The sequence below is a fragment of the Juglans microcarpa x Juglans regia genome, chromosome 5D (genome assembly GCF_004785595.1).
Source record: "Juglans microcarpa x Juglans regia isolate MS1-56 chromosome 5D, Jm3101_v1.0, whole genome shotgun sequence".
NCBI lineage: Eukaryota > Viridiplantae > Streptophyta > Magnoliopsida > Fagales > Juglandaceae > Juglans > Juglans microcarpa x Juglans regia.
This window is the reverse complement of record NC_054602.1, coordinates 35,204,875-35,218,869: the sequence shown is the minus strand read 5'-3', so window position 1 is coordinate 35,218,869 and position 13,995 is coordinate 35,204,875. Positions and strand designations below refer to the sequence as shown.

The 13,995-nt window shown below is 34.8% G+C and overlaps 2 protein-coding genes across 6 annotated transcripts; both read right to left on the bottom strand.

Annotated features, from left to right (window-relative positions):
• Nucleotides 1-112: 112 nt before the first annotated feature.
• Nucleotides 113-4,695, bottom strand: LOC121265320 (probable serine/threonine-protein kinase PBL1). 5 transcript variants are annotated; one of them, XM_041168901.1, is made up of 5 exons: nt 4,473-4,695; nt 2,770-3,441; nt 1,686-1,943; nt 1,400-1,516; nt 113-992 (listed from the first exon to the last, which is right to left on the bottom strand). In XM_041168901.1, the coding sequence occupies exons 2-5, from the start codon at nt 3,394-3,396 to the stop codon at nt 345-347; spliced, it is 1,650 nt and encodes a 549-aa protein (XP_041024835.1). In that variant the 5' UTR covers nt 3,397-3,441; nt 4,473-4,695; the 3' UTR covers nt 113-344. The 5 variants fall into 5 exon arrangements, with proteins under 5 accessions (XP_041024835.1, XP_041024839.1, XP_041024836.1 ...); XM_041168905.1 differs by having other exon boundaries at nt 113-980; XM_041168902.1 differs by lacking the exon at nt 4,473-4,695 and adding an exon at nt 4,335-4,466.
• A 2,626-nt stretch (nt 4,696-7,321) lies between these two features.
• Nucleotides 7,322-8,256, bottom strand: LOC121264148. Its single transcript, XM_041167224.1, has 2 exons — nt 7,805-8,256; nt 7,322-7,696 (listed from the first exon to the last, which is right to left on the bottom strand). Exons 1-2 carry the CDS (start codon nt 8,144-8,146, stop codon nt 7,391-7,393), a joined length of 648 nt encoding a protein of 215 aa, XP_041023158.1. The 5' UTR covers nt 8,147-8,256; the 3' UTR covers nt 7,322-7,390.
• Between the last annotated feature and the right edge of the window lie 5,739 nt (nt 8,257-13,995).

The window sequence follows — 13,995 nt, the reverse complement described above, 5'->3', positions numbered from 1 at the left end:
TATCAAATATCATTTCTATTGTACAGATTTTGTAGTATAAAACTAAACAAGGAAATGGTTTTTTTTGGGGGGGGGTGGGGTTGCGGCGGCTGGGGGGAAGAAGGAACATACAAACTCAAAATATAAATTGCATTCTGGATTAGACGGAACTAATTGAAACCAGATCGGGCTTGCACTATCTACAAAAAAACATCCTCTCTTTCATCATCTTTTAAGGGATGGAAAGGTGGAAGAACCACATGTTTATCTTGTATATATTGTGTTGAATCACCAAAAGAAGAAAGAGAAAAAAAAAAAAAAAAAAGCACCCAAAATTTCTTTTTAACAATTAACATTATACACAATCAAAAACCTTCAACGCTGGTCCTCCGAAGAGTTGATGATGATGATGATTTACGGCTTTCCATCCGCTCAAACTCCTCCAAACTGAGTGTAGAGGAACATGCACGTGGAGGAAGAGACAATGGCAGCGCCGGTCGTCTAGTCGGAGAAACAGATGGTCGGGCTCTTGATGGGGGTGAAGGTGAGAAACTTAACCTCGGAGCTGGGGTAATGATTCCATTTAGACTCGGTGACCTCGACATCTGTTTTCCAGCAATGGTTGCCGGTTCTCTTAGAGGAAAGCGACAGGAATACTTCATGTCCTGTATGATTTTGAGATGCTTAACAACGGTTCTCATGGTGGGTCTTTCTGAGGGGTCCTTCTGCAGACATCTTTGCGCAATGTCAGCAACTGTCCTGGCTGCTTTGGCTGGGAAACGGCCTTTCAAATGAGGATCCATGATCAGTGATAGTCGACAGTCATCAGCAAGGAAAGGCCGGCTCCATTTAACTAAATTCCTCTCTTCCTTGGGATGGTGACTATCAAGATTCTTCCGGCCAGTAAGTAGCTCTAGAAGAACAATGCCAAAACTCCAAACGTTGCTTTTGGGAGTGAGCATTCCTTTCTCCAGTGTCTCCACCGAAAGGTTTCCCACTGCCTGCATGCACGACTGAAATGAATATTAAGCAACCCATGAATATTAAGCACGACTGAAAGAGAGGATTTGTTAAGAACTAAAAGAATATGACTATAGAGGAAAACTATTAGGTAGTACTCTGGGATTACGATTGGCGTTGTATTCCCATCCAATCAGAAAATGCCATGCCATTAAACTTTGCTTACATAAATACTAATTTGCAAAGACATGTCATCCTGTAATAGGTGTAATGGGATGAGAATACCATGTGTCTATACTCCGAAACTATGTAGCATTTACTCTATAGTACATATTTTATTTTATAAGTACTCTATAATACATATTATATCAGTTATCACACTAAGTTGATCTTTGAAGATAACAGAAATTAGATCAACTAAGCTGGAAAAGGAACAATATCAATAAACATAAAGACTTACTGTATTATTAGGGATCTCCATCTCAGGAATTTGGCCAACACAGCCGTAACCTGAAAGCTTCGCACTAAAATCTTTGTCAATCTGGATGTTTGCAGTTGAAAATTCACTGTACATTGCCTGTAAATACAAGGGGAGCTTCCAGTAAACACACAAGGACTATACTTAAATTATCTGAAGGAAAAAAAAAAAAAAATTTTGGAATAGCAAACACACAAGCATGCCTAGCAGCAACCAACTTCATTGACAATAAATTTATAAAATGATAGTGCAGACAAGTTCTGATCACCTGGAAAGGCCCTTCTTCATGCAGGAACGTAAGACCTTGTGCAGCACACAGAGCAATTTTCATTCTTGTATTCCAATCGATGGGAGGCCCATCTGGTCTCCCATACAGTAGTCGGTCCAAACTTCCATGAAAGAGTCGCTCATATATTAACATTCTTTGCTCTGAACCTTCACGTGCATGGTAACCAAGCAATTTACAGAGGTTTGGATGATGCAAATTTGCAATTGTGTTTACCTCATTTATGAATTCCTTTAAACCCTGGAAGGAGACCAACACAGTGACTGTGTTACAAAGCAATCAAGCATTTCTAATATTTACAATGCAAATTGATCAACTTCATAAAGTATGCAGCATAAGTGAAGCCATAAGTTGTATCTCATTACGCTCGTCACATAGAGTTTGTGAACTAGCATAACACATTCAGCCTCACTTCTAGCACATGAGTAGGTTTCACGTTTAAAATCATACAATCTGTACCATACACTTCATAATAAAACCGAAGGATAGTGGAGCAGGAAGTGCGTGTACTTAAAGAATTGACTGCCATCCAATCCAATGGCAGGATTCACAGACGGGTAAATCTCTACTTACCGCACCTGAACTGAATCTATCACCAAATAGCTTTACAAAGACGACTTAAGCATATCCTGAATTCAAAAGACTTCATTATAAAACTTCAAATTCCAAGAGTGGTTTCAAAACTACTATTTTTCTCAACTTCTTAGTCATGTTTTCCAAAAGAACATATACAGTTATATTTATAGACAAAGACTTAATTATAAAACGTCAAATTCCAAGAGTGGGTTCAAAATTAAGATTTTTCTTCACTTCTTACCCTGGAGAATTAAAAAGGGTGATGAGAGACAAAAGCACACAATTTTGTGGGGTCAGTGAAAAAAAAATCCATCAGTGTTAAAAGAAACAAAACGTCAACAGGTTGAACTTATCTACATTTAGGAGCCAGAGATCATCAGGCAGGGAGATTCCCAGAAAATGAGAATAAAAAAAAATAGCCTGGGCATTCTAATAATCATTAAATGCCAATTTTAGTTATAAAAAAGAAATCATTTTATTAATGTGTTACCAGAGTGGATGGATGAAGGCGAGTGACAGTTGCTTCGAACTTCTTTGAACTAGAAACATCATCTCCAAAAGAAGCCTTATATATAACAGAAGAAAGACTTTCTGAAACACATCGGTCTGAAGTAAAATTGTAGCAAGCAGCAGCAATTTCGTCATATGAAAAGTACAACATTCCTGTAGGAGGCAGTGGCAATGGTCCAGAAGCACAGAGAGGCCCGCTGCCAGTTCCTGACTTAAAGCTTCCTGTAGTCTTCAACGCAGCAGCACTCTGGGGTGATGGTAAAGGAAGAGGTTGTGGATTTGGGGATCGTTGTTCCTTTATTGATCCAGTCTGGTATCTTGACTCTTCCTGCTCGTCATATTCAACTGATTCAAGAGCATCTTGCTCCGCAGCATCAAGAGATGATGGAGCAGATAAGGCCCGTATTCTATTGTTGGTCACTTTGTTGACTGGGGGAACGGGTTTCACTCTTGTCCTAAAACTTGGGGGTGCAGACTGTAGCGACCGGGTTTGGATTTGGGGTTCTGGAAGCACCGTAGGTGAATGATCCTTAGGATTAGCACGGTTGATGCAAACAGTCTGCTCTGATTTTTTCTTCTTACTCTTCAAAACCGTGAAACACCCCATTTTACTATACAAATATTTGAAAACGATAAAGGTTCGTCTATCTTCCTGCGAGAAAGAATGAAAAGAATGTCTGTCAATTGAAGCCTTAAGACTCAGTAAGGTCTTAAAACTTCATCGATTTCAAAAAGATAAAACAGAAAGAAACCTTTGGCAAGAATTTCAAGTGGTCATACATCCTAACAATTCATGCAATTAGGTTCACATATCAACATAACCCGAGAAATAAAAAAAAAAAATTAAGCAAAAAAATTGACCCGTGAACAAGTAAGATTATAGTACAATAGTTGAGCCTTTCCAACTTCCTTTATAGAAGATTTCATACAGATGCAATCATACATGCTTCTCCACAAGTGTTCTTGTCAAAGATGTAACTCGGCAAACGCATGTAGGCAGTGCCAATCTCAATTCCCCATGTAACGATAACACCTAACTTTTGGGTGGGTCATGATCCACCTTTACCTCATTCGCTTGGGTGATATCCCACCTATAATTTGATAATTCATTTCCATACAATGAACCTCTCTGCAACTAAAATGTTAATCAATGAGTGAAAGACCACCCTCCAAGTCCCGCACCCAAATCTCTATCTAAAAAATACCAACTTGGTAGTAATACACTAGCAATGAACCATACCCAGTATTAGATTGCAGCTAATAAAGGATCAAGGCTAGATTTTTTATATCCATTGACGCTTCTTTCATAGAAAAAAAAAGAACCCCATGAATCAGCATCCATTTAACTTGACCAAAAAGCAACCCAGAACCATGGTAGCCCCTTGATTTTGCAAAAGGATATATGCCCATTATTTAACAACTAGAAAACGATCAGCCAATAAAAACCAGACAAATTATAGGATAATTTTCTGCAACTGAGATTGTCACAATTAGACGTACCCATTTACACCCAAAAGGCAAACCAAACAATAAACTTTAAACAACCTCATTGAAAAACAAAAACACGGCCACGAACCCCTCGGGAAGACTTGTACCAGAAAGAAAATTCTAAAAAAAATCTGAGAGGCCAAAAACTTTAGAAAGAAACCCAATCCGAAGAGAAAAGAACAAGCAGATGAAAACCTGGAAAATAGCAGCAAATGAAAGTTCCTCCCGACGAGATTGAGAGACGCCAAAAATGGTGGAAATTGGAAGCTGTGGTCTTGATTTGATGAAGGAAAAAGCCCCAAACAAGTCAAAGAAAGCAGATGAGAAAGGGCGAGAAGTGAGAGAGATTTCACAGGTAAGCCGCAAGAGTCCGAAAGCGGGATGGAGCCCAATGAGCAGTGGTCAAACTCAAACCTACCGAAACCCAGATTTTAATTATTATCTATAAACAACAGAAATGTTTTGTTTTACGTTAATACCCTCCACATTATCCTGCAATATCCCCAGTGCTATGTTCTTCGTTTTCAATAAAATGACTTGAGATGCCCTTGGCTACTTAATTTTAGACATCCGTAACCACAACTAGAAGTACAAGTTGAATTTTCTAACAGTGCAGCTCTGACTTTTGACCCCTTTTCCTTAATAATTTCGGTCAATAATAAGCGCTCGATAAAAAAATTTATATTACCTTATCCTATTTTATATTATCATTATAATATTTTTAAATTTTTATATAAAATATAATAAATAATTTATTTTTTTAAATTTTTAAATAATAATAATATTAAAAAATAATATTTTATTAAGTACCTATAAAATCATTTCATCCCAACTCAAACTAACCCTAAAAGATTGAACTCTTCCTTTCTTTTTTTTTTTAAAGCAATATCTCTTCATATATAATTTTAACACATTTATTTTTGTATTGGACTTTTCCATAAACATCATTATCTTTTAAAGAAAAAAAACCTAAATCCTTGTAAGATTTGATCATGTTTGAATGTTGAGATACAAGCGTTTTGATTTTAGATTTATTTGGGTGGCTCTTTTTTTTTTTTTTTTTAAAAAAAAAAACAAGTTATTAAAATTTTCTGGTTTGGTTTTATTTTCTTTCATTTAAAATGCATTTTTTTAATTTTTACTTTCAATAGTGCATGCTTGTTATTTTATTTTTAATTGTTGTTTTCCTTAATTTTTAATTTTTTTTCTTATTGTAATGAATGCATTCTCACACGATTCTTCGTAACGTGACATGCAAGTAACATTAGAAATTTCCGTCAATTTACTGACAAAAAAAAAAAAAAATAGTGATAGAAATCACTTGAAAATTCGATGCATACCTTTCTTAATAGATTTTTCTATAATTGTGGCCTAGAGATAAGTTTAAAACTTGAAAAAAAAAAAAAAAAAAAAAGCCCCAAAATATTAGTTGGTGAATATACCCTTAAAATTCAAACGCAAATAGAATGTAATCAATAACGTCAACACGCAACGAACCAATTAAAATACAAGTATCGAAGCTCATGAAAAGAAAAAAAAATTAAAAAAAAAAGAAGATAAAATAAATCTATGGTATATTTTTCAAGAGAGAGAGAGAAATCAAGGACATTTTGGAGAATGAGTAAATGAGTAATAAAGAAGAAAGAGAGAGAAGAATGGCCAAAATGGTAAATTAAAAGGGACACCTCGAGTTTCAACAAAGAGCGCCTTGATTAAAGTGACAACCTCCCCTTCCTCTCCAGTCAAACTTAGCAAACTTTTTTATTTTAATGAATATTATTTAATCAATGCCACATCATATCAAATCAAGTTTTCGGAGTGGTCAGAGAGACCTATCAAGACATGGTTTTGACTCTCAACCTGCCCCGTCAGATTCGCGCGTGGCGGACAGATCGACGGCCATCTTCAAGCACTTCTGGGACCCACTGACAACAACATTTTTTTTTTTTGTCATTTTAATTAGCTGTACTAGTATTTTAGTCTTAGTAGCTTCTTTCACGCGCCTTGTACGCGTGGAAGGAAACTCCATCCTCACCACCAACCCTCCGCCCCTTATCTAGGGTAATGATACCTTACAACCGGTTTATTTCTCCTTTACAATTTATATTATATTTGAAATTTTTTATTTTATTTTATTTTAAATATTTTTTTAAAATAATATTATTTATCATTTTAATTTCTGTTATTTTTTTTATGATATAATATTAAGTGATTAAAAATTATTTATTATATTTTATTTACAAATCTATTATTTAATATCACATCTTAAAATGAGAAGAAAAAGATAAAAATTAAGGCCTCGTTTGTTTTCAGAAAACATCTCATCTCATCTCATCTCATCTCATTATTATAACTTTTTCAAATCTCTATATAAAATAAATTAAATAATTCAACTTTTTCAAATCTCAAAATAAAAATAATACTAAAAAATATATTCTAATAATATTTTATTCAACTTTTTAATTTTAATCTCATCTCATTTTTTAAAATAAACGAGCTCTAAAATGAAAAATAGATTTTATCTATTTCTTAATCTAAACCTTCAAATTATACTGTTCAACATTACCCGGTTTTTTTACTTTCTTGTTTTTAGTTCGAGATACCGCTATTATATATATTTAAGCCCGATCACGCGACCCACGTCAATGTATGGGCTTCGAAGCCCAAATTGTTTTGAATATGTCCGACCCATTAATGGCTCTTACAGATGTCGTTTAGATTTGAAAATAAATTAAGATGGATTGTGAATAGTAATGAAATAGATTATAAATAATAATAAAATTTATGTGTTAAAATTGCTGAATAGTAATGAATAATAATAAGATGAGTTGAGATAAATTGAGATAAATTATGAATACAAACTAAACCTTAATATATAATAATATTATACACCACACTCTTATATTATTTTCATTCTTATATAATACACTCTTATATTATCAAATAAAAGATTATTCAATAATAATAAATATGCTATAAAATTAGAACATAGTATATAGATTTTCTCTAATAATATGCCTTTTAAAAAAAAAAAAAAAAAAACAGATAAAAAGCTTGCGACATACCTGAAAAAAAATGACAATTTATGTTCTTAAACCCCTGCGAATTATCCTTTAGGATGTCTGAAAAAGACGTGGAAATTCACCGGACAACCTGGAGGAAACAACGTTGTTCCACGCCATCTGAATATAATCATATCTCAAATAATTGACCAAGTCAAATACTAATGAACAAACCACTGTTGCAGGCACTACAAGGACTAAGAACTTCCTGATGATTCTTCCTCTCATGTAATTCTTGAACCATAAAGCAAAGTATAGCGAGATAACAGAACTATGACTGATAATTCCCTTCCGATCTGGGTATTGATATAGAAATGCAAGAATCCCAACGACCAAATGACCCATAAAGATTAGTTCCTACAAATATTTATAAAAAAAAAAAATGTTAAAAAAAAATAATAGAATTCCAAAATGCAGAAAATGTTACAAATCACCAACCAAATGCTTGTTTTCACTTTACAGTACCTTATAAGCAAACCATTTCGTAGTGTTTTCTTCTGGGTGTGAGAGATCTGACGTTTCCTTGAATCCAATGGCTCGGTTCTTGGACCTTCGAAAGCTAGCTTTCTGGAGAAATCTGCGGAATTTGGATTTTAGAGATTTGGTTTGTTGTTTCCTGGGAGTAATTGGGGTTCCATATTCGGAGTTCAATCTGAGTAGGTATTTCCCAAGCTTCAGAAAAATGGAGCACTGATGGAACTCCCAAGTGGGTAAGATGCTTGTTGCTTTGATTTTGAAACGGAACTTCTTGGCCTTTGCATGAACGCAGAATTTCCATGGCCGCTGCTGCTTCTTTTCTGCTTGCATTGTGAGCCGAAAGCACAAAAGACCATTCAAGATGGGTAAGTAATAGTATTAGTGCGAAGACCAAAGATGAAGGAGACTATGAATTCCAAAAGTCTTCGAGAATGGGTAAAGTGTGCCACTGCCAATCATATATCTGAGTTTTTAGCTTTTATTTTTTTATTAAAAAAATATATATTATTTTATTAACGGTACTACTCTGCCGTTTAGATTGTACCGCTAAGCCTTACAACTAGTTTAAATTTTTTTATTCAGTTTTTTAAATCATTTTAAAACATTTGTAAAAAATATAAAAAAAAATATCAATATATTAATAGTTACTTCCTTAATTATTAAGTAAATAAAAAAAATTAGAATATATGAAGTGTCAAAATGAGAGAAAAAATGAAATTGGCAATACATTTTTCTTATTTTATTGAGTTGTAAAAATTTCTTAAACATGTCATGTATAAATTATGAATGCATTCATAAGAATTAAAAATTAAAATGAACAATGCTGAAACAAGTACCACCTAGGTTTCGGGCCAGACTTAGATTTTGGTTAAATATTGGTGAGATATAAATACAAACCCAACTACAATTGGCCCATTATCCTTTCTTTCTTCCCAAAGATGCCAAAATGATAGGGGGTCACAAGCAATTTCATAGGGTTCAAGCAGACCCTTTTTCACATAAACAGTACTTTATGAATGATGTTTATGTGAGAGGAGAGGGTCAGTGTGATCTCATGATTCTATCGGACCTCTTTACTTGAGGTTGATTATTGTTTTCTAACATTAGCCTTTGGAGTTGGAGCGGTAACATCAGCCTTTGGAGTGGCTTATCTTCTTTACCAAGTTGTGGGAGCTTAGTCATTTTATCTGTTCTGAATTTTGAAACAACGAGCTCGAGATGGAGTAGGACATCATGTCAAACGTTAACCAAATATATTAGTGGTTGTATCGTGTTTGCTAAAGAGGCTGTAAGTCTCTCTTTGACTCTCACAACTTGTTATCTGAATGTTGTCATCATCTTATATGTACAGAAGGCTCGAAACTTTTGCTTTCGTCGATCATTGATGAAAAATCCATTATGTTTTGAACAAGAAAAATATTATAGACACAAAGGAATTTTACAAAAGGATTTCACACACTGATAGTGTGTCACATCTCCCTATTTTATTTTTCTCTTTCTCCTCCTTCCTTTTGCCCGACATTAGTGCTCTCTCTCCGTGTCGGCCATGGTGGTTGGGGACCACCTTAGGGAGGGAAAAGACACCGGCGGTCCAAGCGACACCACTGGCGTGGAGCTCACAGCAACTCGTCGTGCACGTTGGTGCATATTTTGCACACTGTGTGCGTGGCCATAGCTAGGTGGCCGAGGTGGCCGGGATCTAAGCTGATGTCTTGCGTGGTCAACGATCACATCCTTTGGTTGTTTGTGATGGTCGAAAACCACCATGGGAGGGAGAAAGAGAGAGGGAAAGGGGCACACACTGTGTGCATGATTGACGGTCACCGTCCTTTGGCCGTCTATGGTGGTCAAGAACTACCTTGGGAGGGAGAGAGATAGGGAAAGGGGGAGGAGGGGAGAGGCACGGGGAGAGGGGAGAGAGACAGAGAAAGAGAGAGAGAGAGAGAGAGAGAGAGAAAGAAAAAAAAAAGAAAGAAAGAAGGGAGACGTCGTGTGTGAGATCTCTTTGTGTCTCTAGCAGCCATTTTTGAATAATGATGCTTGCTATCGTATATTTTATCCAAAATCATATTATTTAAATAAAACTTTTTACTTTACCTCTTACAGCAGGGGCAAAATTGCGTAGAACTATAAAAAACAAAATCATAAATCTTTCGTCTGCTTGATACTTAAAATTTGTAAATACGACATTCTTGCAATATTTAGTCATTTTTCTCTCCCAGAAAGCTAGTTGTCCCGGCTTTAACTAGACTTGGAAGATTTCTTCCTCATGATCCTTCCTTCCTTATCATTATCTCCCTACCTCTACCTTACTCTCAAGCTCCTCTATTTTCTCCACCCATCCTTCATAGCCTTTGTTAATATTTCCACTCACACATCCCTCTAGGAGACTATCTATGATCTTATAAAGCACACCTCATTGCCATCCAACATTGGATTGCATAAAAAATCATCCAAATGATGACACATTCTTCTTTCCATACTAAGAAACATAAGATTAACATTTTAGAATCATTTTTAGTTTATTGCAAGAATAAAAATAATATTTTGTTATGTTCTTATGACAAAAATTATTGCCAATTGAGTTGTGAATATGTTGAATAGAGTCTAGGTTGCAATTGGAGCAAAAAGTGCAAAGATTGCAAATTCGTAAGACCTGATGAGATTGACCTATCTCAAGTAAATCAATCATATCTTTTGTTCCTCTTATCGACCTAAAGTGATCTTAGTGGTGTTGGAAAGCTAACTCAGTTATCTACAAATTCATACTACAAGATAACAACTTTTTGCATCTAAAGTATTTTCGTCAACACAATAACTGACGCTAAAAAATATCGTTTGCTGCAAAATTAAACCTGACACTAAATTTCATCGCAAATAGTGCCATATGGAGATTCCAATAGCATTTTTTTTTATTACGGTGAAATTTTAAGTTTTGTGGTTTTTTTGTCGCTACAAAAACAACTACAAGAAAAATGATTTTTTTGCAGCTAATTCTTTTGCGACAATTTTAATTTAGTCGCAAAAAGTCAATTCCAACACTCTATTGCTTACTAGCAAATGTTCGTCGCTAAAAATAATATTTTGCAACCAAAATATGTCGTCACAAATACTATGGACGGAAAAAACTAACTTTGAAGTCTTTTGTATCTTTTAAAATTTTAATTACAGTATGTCTTTTGTAGCGACCTTAAACTGTCGCAAAAGTTCAAAATTGATATACATAATAGTGTGCTTTCCGTTCCCCCTTATTTAGTCCCTCCAACAGATACCCTATTTTTCGCATTTAAATTTTATCTCGCCCTTCCCCACACCATATGCTCACTGATGCACTATAGTCGCTCTCTCTGCCTCCATGATTAGTCTGCCCTACCTACGCCACCAGAACCCAATGTATTCTGCCACCTCCTCTGCCAAGTCTCCATTTCAGTAAGCTCTCTCTCTCACTCTTTTCACTCTGTCAGCCTGTTTCTCTCACAAATGATTTATTCCTCAAGAATATCATATCGATATCCAGATCTTATGGATCTTGTTGATTTCTTCTTTAGGGAAATAAATATTCACTAGATCTTGTGGTATATCTGCAAAAATCTCATATTACGATATTGGTGTTCTTGTTAATTTTTTTGCTGAAGCATGCTTTGGAATTTATTGTTGATTAGATGCACAAATACATGCTTAAACTCTAGGATAATGGCTAAGAGTTTGTTCATTTAATAGTGCACGCACTTAATTGAATGGATCACTTGTCTATAGATGATGGTCCTTTTATTTTGATGAGAAACTTGTTACTGCACACATGCATCAAGGTCTTCTTTCAACTACCTCAGCTGTTCGAAGCTTGGCAACATTTGCATCTGGGGTTTTTGGAAATATAAATGTTAGTAAGCATGTTCTTATTATGTAGGCTTTGTTGTCCTAAACTCCCGTTAGACTATTTGGTGGCGCTTCACTTTTGATTTGGTAGCTTCTAGGCTACAAAATATTGGGTTTGAAATATGTGTTGGACTTTTACATACTAGTCTACTTTTTTCCTTTGACTAGAAAGTTACTGAGTGGTTTTTTACCTAAATCTAACATTTTAGTTTTCTTTCTCTAGTGCAGGGTTTATGTCCCACTGATTTTATCACTTCCAGCTACAATGGCTTCATTGACCAAGAAAGATTTGTTGAACGTATGCCATTTTATTGAAATTTCTTACAAATTTTAGCAAATGAGAATTGCTTTTCAATTTGAATACATGGTTTTAAATTATTTGGCAGATGCTTAGGTATCATGCTATCTATTTTTTGTCATTTTCTCTATATACTGGTTTGAAAATGATGAGCACAATGATGGTAACCTAGCACAAAGGTTTATACTTGAATATATAGAAAAAGCCTAAACCTTTCTCCTTCACTACCTCATTTTCTTAATTTTTCTTATCTAGTAATATCATTGTCAATATTTGTTTTTGATTAGTAATATCATCGTCAATATTATTCAAGTCATCACGGTTTTCATTAGCCATTGCTCCAGTAGAGATTTCTTTGCCATTGGTGCTATTTATTTTATCTTAGCTTATTCATGAGTTTCTCACGTTAGTTTAAAATTTTCACGATTATCTTTAGGTTTTTAGTATGAATATTCTTCTAATTTCTATTTTTGTCTATGATTTCTGATTTAATTGCTCAAGTTCGTTTGTCCTGTACTTCTTGTAGGTGTGTATATATGGGACCTTTGGGCTAATATCTTTTGTTTATGTATAATATAGAATTGTGAGTCTTGTATTCAATCTTGCTTGGATGTGAAATTGTTACAAAATGTAGTATAAAATTGTATGTTGTGTCACTTGTGCATATTATTCATTTTAGTATGATCGTAACTAGCACCCTACATCATAGTCAAGGAACTAATACTAGTGTCCATTGAGATTTTAGTTTCTCTCTACTCTCATTTGTCAATTTGTTGCCTACATAGTTAAGGAACTACTTGTTGTGTGTGAATTTATGTAGAGGGAAAATTTGGATCATCATCTTTGTAGAAGTATAACTTTGAGGAGAAAATTGAGAAAATAAAATCACTTGTGCATGGATTATATGTAAATGAGATTTTTTGTTAGTTTTTAATCTTTTCCATGTATACATTTTATGCTATCACGTGATTTATAAGGTGGTCGTGGATTGAGATAAGGCGACCCCATTTCTCCATATCTTTTCATTATAGTGGAGGAAAATTTTTCCTGTTTGTTAAAGAAGGCGTTTCAAGATGGCAACATTGACCCTTTCTTTTATCCTAGAGGTACTCCCCTTATTTCTCATCTTTTTTATACTGATGATATTGTTATTTTTTCCAAAGGGAAAGAGATCTATGCAGGGTATTACTAAAGTTCTTGAAACTTATGGGGCCTGGTCGGGTCAAAGTGTGAGCAAAGATAAGTCTTCCATTATTTTCTCTAAAAATATCACTCCCTATCAAAGACATGGCATTCTTCATATAACTGGTTTTAGTGAAGGAAATGTGCCTTTTAAATATCTTGGGGCCCCTATTATCTCTGGTCGTTTGAAAGTTATACATTTAGAAGATTTGGTGGATCGAATAAGGAAGCGCATGGGGGGTTGGCAAAATCATTTTCTGTCTAATGGGGCTTGATTGCTATTGATTATACATGTTCTGGCTAGTGTGCCGATCCATTTGTTATCTATTATCCAAGTCCCTATTTCAGTGATCAAGTCCATCCACAAATGCATGAACAGGTTTTCCCCATGGTAAGCCAAAAAAATAGTGGTGTGCTTGGGCAAATATGAGCATTCCATGTCACGAGGGGGGTCTTGGTTTGCTGAATCTTCATTGTGTGCAAAAATCTCTCCATATAAAATTTACATGGAAATTGATAAACTGTACTTCTCTTTGGTCCAATTTTTTCGTGCTAAATATGTAAAAAATAATCATATCTCTCTTATTAAGCCAGGAAGTGGAAGTCGCTTTTGGAAGATGATCCTCTCTTATATGTTGGACATTCTTAAAAATTCCAAGTGGAGAATCAAGAATGGTGACATTTCTTTTTGGAGGGACCCGTGGTTAGAAAATGGTCCTTTATGTGATAGCTATCAAGTTTCAGATTGTCTCACTCTAAAAGTAAAGGATTGTAAATTGGATGATGGATGGGATATAGACCTTATTCAAAGGTTATTGGGGAT